Genomic DNA, 11,206 nt, shown 5'->3' with positions numbered 1-11,206 from the left:
GATACGATGGTGGCAGAAGACGAGAGTTCTGATGCTCCTCGCATCGAAGCGAGAATGCTGACAGCGGAGTCTTCGGCACGGGGCAGCAGCAAAGGCAGTGCGGCTCGCCGCGTCATACAATGCTATGACATGAAGGAGATAAGGGCGCCACGTGTGGTTGGCAAAGCCTCTCTGGCCCTCTTGATGACCCTGGCGGAGCACCGGCACACGAGAAGATTGGCTTACAACGTTATTGCAGCGCCTCAAAACAACTTCCACAAGGTGATGCGGTACACTTCACCGCGCAGGAACAACCGGCACCGGGCGACCGCACTCGCCATGGTGCAGTTGGCCGGGTTGACTCTGCCTGACGTCGCGATCTCCCTGGCCCCCCCCCCCCTGCAGTTCACGAAGCTCGCCATCCCTGAGGAGCCCAAGTGAGTATAATGAGATGGTTCTGCAATCAAACCTTTTGCACCGGTGCCTCATCGCACGCCTCACCCACCAGCCACAAGCAACGCATTTGACTCTGTGCCCCACGCAGACGCTCGGGCGTGCCCGACGGTCCCCACACGCCCGAGAAGGGGTGCGTCCCGGTGGCAGGCGCGTCCAGCCCGGCAGCGCGCGTGGCGGCCGCGCTGGCTGCGCTGGACGGCGGGTGGGCGGTGGACGGCGGCGCGATCATCTCCGACCCATCTGATGCGGGCGCGCGGCCGTCCATTCTGGACTACCACGCCGCGTACCAGTCAGGTAAGAGGCATTGATTTGGTTGAGGAGGAACGCTTCGCAACAGGCCACTGCTATGCCAGCCATGTTTGTTTCCTGTTGGCAGCTGCAGCTGAGTTGTTGCCCTTGGCCTTGTGGGTGGGAGGATAATGGCCTCGGACCCACAGGCAGTGTGGTGCTGTGGCAGCTGGCACAAGAGGTCACAGATTGCAAAATCGCTGCATTGTAGCAGCAACGAAGATTTTCAGCGCATAGTACTGAATGGCCTTTGGCACATCGGCATACCCTATTGCTTGAAGCCTTGGGTAAACAGCCCCGAACACTTGCACCTGCGCTCACTAAGGCGCCTTCATGCACAAACAATTGTTCGTGCGTGCATGTTTAAACAACATTTGAACTGCCCCAGGCACAGCGTCCCCTGGTGATGTGGCCGAGTCCATCGTCCGCTTCCTGGCTGAGGAGGAGGGCGCCGCAAACTGGGTGTACGGCTTCAACCCCCAACACCTGCGGGCACAGGTGTGCAAGCGCATGCGCACACCCAAGCCTCTGCCCACCGCATCCCTGTGGATTTGCAATGGCCACAAGCGCGTCAGGCGATTGATACCCCCAATCACCCATGCTATCCGGACTTACTTGCCTTGCCCGATGCTGCCCTTGAACCATGATCCAGGCGGCGGCATCCGCGGCGCGCTATGCGGTTAGTGCGCCGCTGAGCGTGCTGGACGGCGTGCCCTTTGCCGTGAAGGACCACGTTGCGACCTTTGCCACCCGGGTCTGCCAGGGCACCACCTTTCTGGGCGACATGTGAGGGCTTTGTGTCGAGTGCTAGGGGGTTGAAATTGTCACATGCCAGAGCCGACAACAGTAAAACGCGCGGTATGCACTGCATGCAGGCTGGGTTCACCGGGACCGCTGTGCAAGTGCGCCCTGCCACCCCGCATATACGCACAGGGGCAGCCCGGTGGCGGACGTGGCCTCGGAGGCGCCCTGCGTGGCAGCACTGCGCAGCCTGGGGGCGTTGTGCATTGGCAAGACGCAGATGCAGGTGAAAACAGAAGGGAGCGGGATGGGTGCGACACGATGCGTGTCTAAGTGCGAATTGAACACCCGCCTCAGGTGATTGGAGTAGACCTCCAGCAATGGAACGTCCTGGTCACTTGGTCTGCACAACATACCCCCGAACTGACGCCTGCACGCACCTCACCGCCTGATGCCCCGCAGGAGTTTGGCCTCCTTCCAACGGGTGCGTAGGCAGGCAAAGCTGTGTGCTAGCCGCTGCCTGCAAGTGAATGGTTCATGTGCTCCCCAGCCCCGGGCCAGGCTGTCAGCGACAGGTGCTGCAACTACCGTTTGTCACCTGCACTCACCCCTGGGTCACCACCACAGGTATCTCCTGGAAGCTGGGCGTGGCGCGCAACCCACACTCCCAGCGGCATACAGCGGGCGGCTCAAGGTGAGTCAGCAGAGGCCCCGAAGAAGTTGAAGTGGCTGGGACCCGATGTCAACTTGCTCGTCATCAGAACAACATCGTGTACAGCAGCACAGCGCCCGCACTTGCTTTCCCAAGAGCTTAGGCACTCCTTGGCCGCAGCGGTTGTGTGCTACTAACAATGCGTTTGCCACCCGCGCCGATGTGATCCGCAGTGGCGGCAGCGGGTGCGTGGTGGCGGCAGGCCTGGCGGCGTTTGCCATCGGCACTGATGGCGGCGGCTCCGTGCGCATCCCCGCCGCCGTGTGCGGCGTTGTCGGGCTCAAGCCCACCCAGGTGCGCCCTGAGCAGGCGCCAGCTGCCGCTGCTTAGAGTTTGGGTGATAAAACAGGTGCAAGCATAGTGAACGCACCATGAAGTCATTTGATAAAAGCACCCTGTAAAAACTTTGCTGCTGGCTTGCCGCACCAGCCTCGGACACTGCGCCGTCGCAATCACGTCGGCCAGGCCCTAACTCCCACTGATGCAGGGACGGATGGCCTCCCTGCCTGAGGAGCACAGCCTGTCGTCAATCGGCCCGCTGGGTGAGGGTGTCTGAGCGGGCCCGTGCCCCGACAGCGTACGTGTATTCCGTTGCCACACAGCCCACAGGGCAGTGGCAATGTCAAACGCGTGCCGCAGTATATAGTTGACCCCCATCCCGTTGCTGGTAGAAACCAGCCCCACATTCCCCCTCAACCCCCTCTATCCTGCCCACCCAGCCACCAGCGTCGGTGATGCCATGATCGTGTATGCGGCCATGGCCTGCCCGGGGTCGTGCGCACACTCGCCCCTCAAGCCGGCGAGGGAGACGCTGGATACCATGCCTGGAGCTCAGCTCAGCGCGCGTACGGCGGAGCAGGCGCAGGAAGAGGTGGATGCCGCGGCAGCAGCTGTCGAGGCGGCAGCAGTGGCGGCCCTGCCAGAGGCGGCTGTGGGGGAGGACGCGGCGACGCGGCCCCCGCTGACGCTGCCGCAGCGCGTGCTCCCAGAGGCGTCTGACACAGCTGGGCGCATCGGACTGTTTGGGGCTCAGCCCCTTGCGGGCCTCACGGTCGGCGTGTTTCAGCCGGTGGGTGGCAAATTCTTGCATGCCCAAGTAGGCTTCAGGCATTGGGGGATTCACAGTGGGCAGGTCCTCTCATGGCTGGCGCTGGGCTTGCTGCCGCCGTAGCGCATGGTAGCAGGCGCCGCCCATCAGGAGCACGCTTGATCCCTTAGACAGCTTAAACCACACTGGTGGTCCCCTCACACTAACTCACAGCCCAGAGGGACGTTCTGTCTCACTCATGCGCGTAAACACCCGCACAGTGCTTGTCCTCGCAAACGCATGGCATGTAGACCCCATGCCGCGGCCGCAAGCACCCGCATGCGCGCTCCGAACACATGTGCACATACTTTGTGACGCACCCAGACACTCAAAACCTACTTCCCTTCTCTCACACTAAAACTTCCCGAAATCAGTACTTTGAGCACTGCGAGCTGGCCGTGGCGGAGGCCGCGCGCAGCGGGGTGGGCCTGCTGTCCCGCCTGGGAGCTGAGGTGGTGGCCGTCACCCTGCCAGAGCTGGAGCAGCTGCGCGTGGCGCACACGGTGACCTTCATGATGGAGGCCTTGAGGACACGCCACGTCGCGGAGGCCTGGGCCACGCAGGAGCAGCGCAGCCAGGTGGGGGGCCGGGGCGATGGGGCGTTACGCAAGGCAGCCTGTTGCTGTGCCGCACGGGTGCCCTCTTCCTGCTGCTGTTCAAGCTGTTGGGCCGCCCATGGCACGGCCCTGATGTGGTCCAGGCATTGCAAATTATATGACATCAAAGTTTGCCACGGGGGAGGGGGGACATTTTGGACAGGAACCATTAGCTGCGCTGGGGTGAATGGTCCTAGCCATTGCAGCCGCCGACACGTGGGAGCGACCAAGCTTAAAGTTGGCGGGAGGGCGCATGCCTCCTAGACACAATAAACAGGCAGGCCTTCCTTCAAGCAAAGCGGAAGGAGCAGCGAGCTCCTGGTGAAGAGAGAAGTCAAAACCAGTAGCGGCCCTTCCAACCTCGCAACACTCTGTCATCCATGCCTGACAATGCCTAAGCTGTTGCTCTGTTATCAAGCACTGCTCCGCTCATTGCATCTCAACTCTCATGCTTCAAACCCACCCAAACATCCAACACATACATACGCACTACCGCCCGGCCCCCAGCTGCATGAGGACACGCGCATGATCCTGGCAACAGCCTCGAACCTCACAGAGCGCCACTTGGAGCAGGTCAGGCGCTGGGGGAGAGCCCCTGGGCGATGAGAGTGGCAGAGCCGGGCAGGATAGGGGACGACGGAGGAGGAAGAGAGGGTTGCCCCACACAGGACAAAGGGATGGGCTGCCAGGGCTTTGGGCCCGACCTGCACTGCGTTGAATGGACGTCGTGCGGGAGCGACGCATCTACTTGTTGTGCAGACAAATAGCACAGGCGCACAGCTTTGATTGCCATATCTCTGATACCCGGAACATTATTCTCCCCTCCCCTGCCGCCTTGTAACCCTGGCAGGCCCAGCGTGTGCGCCGCCGCCAGGAACGGCACTGGAGCCGCGCGTTTGAGTCGTGCGACATCATCGTCACGCCCACTGTCGCGTGCCTCGGCATCGAGATCATCAAGGGCGCCGCGTCCGAGGGTGGGGCTCTTGGGGCGTGTGGATGGCGTGGGTCGGGAGGGCGGCTTGCCTGTGGGCTGGGTGGGTGTGGCAGGCTACATACCGACACCTTCAGCAAGCACATCAAGCAGCCAATTGGAAGCGCAACCAGGGGCTCGGGCAATAATTTGAAGATCCAGCCCCAGCTCCTGTGCGGCGCCGCACTACTTGTCCACCCACGCTATGACACCTGCCCATTGTCCCCTCCTCCCTCCAGGCATGCTGCACCTCACCCAGACCAGCCGCCTCACGCGCTACACAATCCCGGCCTCCCTCCTGGGCCTGCCGGCGCTGGCACTGCCCCTCGGCACCGCGCCCTGCCGCTCCACTGGCGCACGCCTGCCAACGTCGCTGCAGCTCATAGGGCGGCCGTGGCAGGACGCGACAGTACTGCGCGTGGGGGCGGTGCTGGAGGCGGGCTTGAGGGAGGCGGGGTTCGCCGCACCGCTGCCGGCACTGAGGATGCCCAACCCCCTGGTCACGGCTGTCGGGAAGGCAAAGGGCGGCCACGCGTGATCAGTGGCCCTTCACATGGACGTGGAGCAAGCAGGCAGCCATTCGCGACACGTGTACAATCTGTTGAGGCTGTGTGTCGAGCGCCAATGCTTGTGATGTTTGTGTTTGTGGTGGAGCAGCGTGCAGTGCCCTGGACCTAGGTGATTCAACTTGATGTGGAGGATGCTGCTGCCAAGTAATGTGTTTGAGCTCTCGTGTGCTGCCGCCACACCCCAATGAGCTGTGGGTTGCATGTATATCAGACTGATGCTGCCGACGCCACACTGGTCTGCTTGTGACACTGTGTAACAAGCTGAGACAAGATGCAGCAAAGGGCTTTACAAGCATCGAGCAGGCAGGCGTGTGCAGGCAAATGCATGATCGTACCTGCCCATGGCAAGCGCCGTGGGGAGCACCACGTCGTGCGTACAGGTGTGCGTGCATGCTGCAGACAGAGGTGGCCCAGGGTCGGCCCTGCAGCGTATCCTTGAGGAATGAGCCACCAGCTGCTTGCGGAGACGAGTGCCCGGCGCGTGCAGCCTGGCAGGCACAAACATCTATCTACCATGCGGAGCAGCAAACAGCAGGAGCAAGGTTGGCACCGCCGCTTGCTGGGCGTGGTGCGCGGCGGTGCCTCAGCGTTTCCTCGGACGCCTGCAAGCACCGCCCTGCAGGCGACGTGCTGGGCCCAGCTTTTGGGCCCGTGGAAGAGGGCATGCGAACATGCTGTTGTTTTGGTTGTTTGCTGCAATGAAACTCGCGACGGCGCAGCACGGATGCGCATGGTCGCCGGCAGCAGGGCGCATGCCTTCTTCGCCCACACCAAGGGCCCGGCATCGCGCATGAGTGTGTCCGTCACGCGGCTGCTGCAACAGTGCAGGGAAAAGCAATCTGCAGGCAATGGCTGGGCATGGCAGCCGGGAGCAGGCCGCAGCCGCGTCGGCGTGCGCTCATCGGCATGAAATGAAAGAGGGTCAGGGTCAGGTCAACGTGTCATTGGCGGTGTCAAGTCGTCATAAGCTGCAGCTGCTGAGGAAGGTGTGATGGAAGAGAGAGTGGTATGGATCCATGATGTGTCGCGTCAAAAGCGGCCCCTGTGATTGAAAGAGGCGCCCACCTGCCAGGCAAAGTCAACACCAGGCCACGCACCGTTGGGTGCGGGCCCAGGCACGCGCGCGCGTGTGATATAGACTGCATCGCCCTTCTGCCACCATAGCCACGGCTCATGCGTATGTGTGTGTATGCACGGCAAGCCGAGCGGGGCCCTGCACAGCCACAAATATGTCAAGTCAAGACAATGCGTCCTGCCTACACACGAGCACGTCCTGCCCCTGCCTGGTGGGCAGGCGGCGCGGCCGCCTCGGTTCACTTCCTGCCAACAACAACAACACCTGTCCTAGCGCAATGCAGCCAGCACACAAAGACCCACACACACCACGCACACGCTGGTAGCACCTGCTCATTGGCTCGTCAGGTGGTCGGCCCTGAGCGCTGCCGTAATCAGCCCCTACCATCTGGCACAACTCAAGTGCTGCCGCGGCGCGTCATCAGCGGCGGACCGATAAATAAGTGCCGCTTGGCGCGCTCGCGAGAGAGATTGCACGCCCTACGCCACAACATTCTCGTCAACCGCCGCGCCACCGTGGGCGTGCTGCGCCCCGCCAGGACAGGCACAGCAAGCTGCGCGGATGCACGCCCCGCCAAAAGCTCCCTCCAGCCCCGTGTGTCTCGCTGCCATGTGAAAAGGCAGGGCCTCCCACACCGCGTCTTCCAGAAGCCCCTCAGCAAAGCCACACGCCGGACGCACCACACCAAAGACAGCAGCCGGGCCCTGACCAGTGCGGTGTCCTTTTGCTTGTTGGACCCAAGCGCCGGTGTTGCCAGAGAGACCGCTCCCGATCCTCCCAGGCACGTCCCACAAGCCTCCTGGCACAGGGTACGGCTGGGCAAGGTGCGGCCAAGGTACGGCCAAGGTACGGCCGCTCAGCTGTCGCCACCAAACTCCTGGGCCTTGCGCTTGCTGCCGGCGGCGCCGGCTGCCCTCAGCACAGAGGAGGCCACCGGCGGGCCAAGCTGGTGCGTGCGCCGCCAGCGGGTCCCGCAGGCGTTGCACAGCACGCTCTTGTGGGGCGGCCCCTTGCGCCACTGCGGCGACTCGTCCACGCCGCAGTGCATGCAGGGGCCCGTCCGCTTCTCTGCGGCAGGCTTGGGGGCCTGTGCACGCAGCAGCTGCGCCGGTGACGCCGAACCCTCGGGCCGCTGCTGCCGCTGGTCCCCTTCCTGCTGCGAGCGCGCCCCGACGCTGCTGCCGCCACCGGCTGCCTTGCCGCTGTTGCGGCGCTTGGCATTGCCTTGATCCCTGGCGCCGCCGCCGCTGCCGCCACCGCCTGCCGCCGCCGCGCCGACCTCCTCGCCCACCTCCTCCTCCTCGTTGCCCGCCGCCGCAGCCATCGCGGCCACGGCGCCCGCGCTGCCGACGAACGACATCGCGCGCGGCAGCGAGGCGGTCGCGCTGAGCCCGCTGCTGCCGCTGTCAGACTCGAGCATACGCGCGACATGCGCTGCGTCGTCGTCGGTGGCGGTGCGCAGCGGGCGGCCGGTGGCGTCGTCCAAGAGGACGAGTTGGTACACCCGCCGCGGCTGCGGCAGCGCGTGCGCGTGCGCCGGCTGCTGCATGTGAGTGTACTGCTGCTGTAGCAGCAGCTGCTGCTGGTAGTACGGCTGCTGCTGCTGCTGTTGTTGCTGCTGCGTGAGCATGCTCTGCCATGCGTGAAGCTGCTGCAGTTCACCGGCTGGCGCGAACGGCGCAGGCGCAGCGGGCCCAAAGGCGGGCTCCCGGCAGCTCCCGCCCGCCAGAGGGTGATGGTGGGGTTGCTGCTGCGACGCCGCCGCCGCCACCGCATGGTGGTAGTTGTGGTGCATGGCGGGCGGCTGCATGCCCGCGCAAGCCGTGGGGTCGTCCTCCGGCAGCGGCAGCAGCAGGCCCGGCGCGGGCAGCTGACTGAGGACGCCGCCCCTCGGCGCGCCGCGGTCTGGGCCGCATGCGTCGAGCGGGGAGGGCAGCTCGTCCAGGAGCAGGAAGTTCTTGGCGGATTGGTAGCCGCTGGAAGCTAGCATGCAGCTGTCCACATCCAGGTAGCTCATGCTGCCCATTGACCCATCAACCGACGGACCGCCGCTGCCTGGCGGCGTCACGCGGCAGCCTGGCCTGCCGCCGGCGGCCGTTGGAGCCGCTGCATGGCTGCTGGACATGCCTGGGGGGCGTGCAAGGGGGCGGGCGCGGGTGCGGGCCGAATGGCGCGCGGCGGGGCGAAGTTGGGGCGGGACGGCGGATGCGCGTCAGGGTCGCGCCATTGCGCCATCGCGCGCGTGCCCGCCAGGTGCGCGGTGCAGGCTGCGAAACGCACCTACTGACGCAGCACGAATACTTGAAACCGTTTGCTGTCCAAGTCGAGCTACCCGACGGGCGGCGAGAACGCGGCCAATCCTGTTTGTTGCTGTGCGGACTCGTGGTGTGCCCCTGTGGGGGCGAAAGTGCAAACAAAAAATGTGTTTCTATGTAAATCATTCAAAAAGAAGGTAATCGCTGGCACAGCGCGCCCGTGCTGCGGGTCCCTCGGAGTCAAAGCAATGAAACTCACCGTTCAAGGAATCACTGGGCACAAATACACTCCTATTGCCCCTGCATCACGCTGAAACTGCGTGGGCCAGGTATGCTGCAGAAGACAGCAACAGCAGCGGTCCTGCATTGGGCACCTGCTTGTGCTACTCGTACTGTAGGCCTTGCCTCGGTTCGCGGGCCCAGGCCCCCAGCTCCTGATGATGCGGCGCGGCGCGCGCAAGGGGATGCAAGCGCATCTACCTCTCAGGCCTGTGGGCGCGTTGAATTATGTTCACTGATAGATACACTCTGACATTCCCACTTTGACGGTTGATGACAAAAAAATGACCCATATGTGCGGTGCTGTTGCAGTTGGCGCATCGAATCCCTTACACGGCCTCCGCCTGCCGCAGCGCCGCGGCGATTACAAAACCACCGCCGCGACCGGACCCCTTGGGAAATGCCGTCCTTTTGCTGCGGCGTGTGTGGCCGCGTCACTCCGCGCCCCACTCCCTGATCAACACGGCCTGCGCCACGGGCGTGCCCTCCAGGCTGTCCACCCGGAACACCGCCGCGTCGCGCGCCACGACGCGCCGCCCGCCGGCCGCGGCCAGCGCGAGGCGCGGGACGACCGCAAAGCGGCGGGACGACTCGTCCGCGTCCCGCAGCGCAAACGCCCATTCCGCCTGCCTCAGGTCGCGCGGGGTTTGAGGGTGGGGCGGCAAGGCGGCGATGTCATGTTGGGGTGTGACTCGCAGGCCCTCACCCCGGTGATCTCCCAAGGCACGAGCGTCGCCGCCTTTTCAGGTGCTGCCACCGCGTCCAACCGCAGCCCCCTCGAAAAATCGTGCGCGCCGCCGCCCGGCCCCCCCCCCTTGCCTCGCCTGCCCGGCAGGCGCAGCACGGCGCCGCCGCCAGGCCCGCCCCGCCCCGCGGCCCCCACCTGCGCGGCCTCGTCCTGCGCCACGAGCTCGTGCCCCTCGGTGCCAAACAGGTCCAGGTAGCCGCGCCCGAACAGCCGCTCCGCGGCCGCGTTTGCATACTCCAGCTGCTGCTGCCGGCTGTCGTCCAGCACCAGCAGCACAAAGGGCGCGGCCCACACCGCGGCGGCGCGCTCCTCCTCGGAGACGGCGTCCGGCAGCAGCGGCCTGGGGTCGCGAGTACAAGGGGTTGAGGTTGGGGAGATGACGGGCGAGGGCGAGCGACGCGCGGCAGCTGCATGAAGATCAGAGAGCAGCAGGAGCGCCCAGCCCTGCGAGCCTCAGGCATAATCCTTGACGTGAGCCCCAGGGCGCCTGGCCGACTGAAATCCGTTCGGGTGCGCAGTACACCTGGCACGCAGTCGCACGCCGCACCACCCCATGCCACCCTCTACCCCCCCCCCATTCGGCGCACTTCTCCAGGTACTTCTCATGCGACTGCATCACCAGCCCCAGCAGCAGCGTCGTCACCTCGTCCGCCCACGGCTCCGCCTCGTCTGCAGGCCCCGCAGCCGCCCCCTGCACACGCGTGGCCTCCTTGCCCTCGACGCGGCCGTCCTCGTCCTCATCCTCGTCCTCCTCTGCCGCAGCATCCAGGTCTGCCGCCAGCTCAGCGATCAGGTCCTGCTCCCACCCCTCACCCAACAGTGCCTTCTCCAGCTGGCCCCAATCCAGCTCGCCATCGTCGTCGCCGCCAGGGCCACCGGCGGCTGCCGCTGCACCGCCGCTGCCCTTGGCGGCGGCCTTGCGCTTGGGTGCGGCCGCGCCACCCGACTCCATCGCCTCGAACAAATTGAGGAGGCCCTCCAATTCATTGAGGTCCCGGTCCAGCGCCCCTGACGGCGCCGACGCCGCCGCCGGTTGCGGCTGCCGCCGCTGCTGCTGCTGCTGCTGCTGCTGCCGCTGCTGCTGCTGCTGCTGCTGCTGCTGCTGCTGTTGCTGCTGCGCCGGCTGCGAGGCGCCAACTGCCGCAGCCGGTGCCTGCGGCTGGGCCGGCGCTTGCCGCTGCTGCTGCTGCTGCCGGCCCCGCCGCTGCCGCTGCTGTTCCTGCTGCTCGCGCTCCCGCTTGGCCGCCGCCTCGAACTCCTCAAACTGCCCCAGGGCGTCCCAGTCCAGCTCGTCCTCGTCCTCCTCGTCAGCTCCAACCAGCTGCTGCAGCAGCCGCTTCTCAGCATCCGCCTTTTCCGCGTCAGCGCCACGCCCGACCGCGCTCGCCGCGCGCACACCAGTTGCCGGGGCCGTGCCGGCCGCGCCGTCCGCCGCGGGCGTGGGTGCGGGC

At 65.2% G+C, this 11,206-nt stretch overlaps 3 protein-coding genes across 3 annotated transcripts in view; 1 reads left to right on the top strand and 2 right to left on the bottom strand.

Annotated features, from left to right (window-relative positions):
* Positions 1 to 54: 54 nt before the first annotated feature.
* Positions 55 to 5,367, top strand: MNEG_1063 (hypothetical protein; the record flags this gene model as incomplete). Its single annotated transcript, XM_014050455.1, has 15 exons — positions 55 to 156; positions 385 to 416; positions 524 to 729; positions 1,112 to 1,221; positions 1,376 to 1,509; positions 1,657 to 1,750; positions 1,927 to 1,948; positions 2,092 to 2,158; positions 2,350 to 2,470; positions 2,664 to 2,718; positions 2,896 to 3,245; positions 3,638 to 3,841; positions 4,367 to 4,432; positions 4,710 to 4,833; positions 5,069 to 5,367. The coding sequence occupies 15 exons, from the start codon at positions 55 to 57 to the stop codon at positions 5,365 to 5,367; spliced, it is 1,986 nt and encodes a 661-aa protein (XP_013905909.1).
* Positions 5,368 to 7,329: 1,962 nt separating this feature from the next.
* Positions 7,330 to 8,490, bottom strand: MNEG_1062 (hypothetical protein; the record flags this gene model as incomplete). Its single annotated transcript, XM_014050454.1, has 1 exon — positions 7,330 to 8,490. One exon carries the CDS (start codon positions 8,488 to 8,490, stop codon positions 7,330 to 7,332), a length of 1,161 nt encoding a protein of 386 aa, XP_013905908.1.
* A 951-nt stretch (positions 8,491 to 9,441) lies between these two features.
* Positions 9,442 to 11,206, bottom strand: part of MNEG_1061 (hypothetical protein) — a gene marked incomplete at both ends in the record, with an annotated part of 3,055 nt that continues 1,290 nt past the window's right edge. The window contains 3 exons of the mRNA XM_014050453.1: positions 9,442 to 9,633; positions 9,891 to 10,095; positions 10,343 to 11,106. Coding sequence (XP_013905907.1) covers positions 9,442 to 9,633; positions 9,891 to 10,095; positions 10,343 to 11,106 — 1,161 coding nt within the window. The remainder of the gene's footprint in view (positions 9,634 to 9,890; positions 10,096 to 10,342; positions 11,107 to 11,206) is intronic.

This window comes from Monoraphidium neglectum (assembly GCF_000611645.1).
Source record: "Monoraphidium neglectum strain SAG 48.87 unplaced genomic scaffold scaffold00100, whole genome shotgun sequence".
NCBI classification, from domain to species: Eukaryota; Viridiplantae; Chlorophyta; class Chlorophyceae; order Sphaeropleales; family Selenastraceae; genus Monoraphidium; species Monoraphidium neglectum.
Note: the sequence above shows the minus strand (reverse complement) of the source record. Positions and strands in the feature narration are given on the sequence as shown.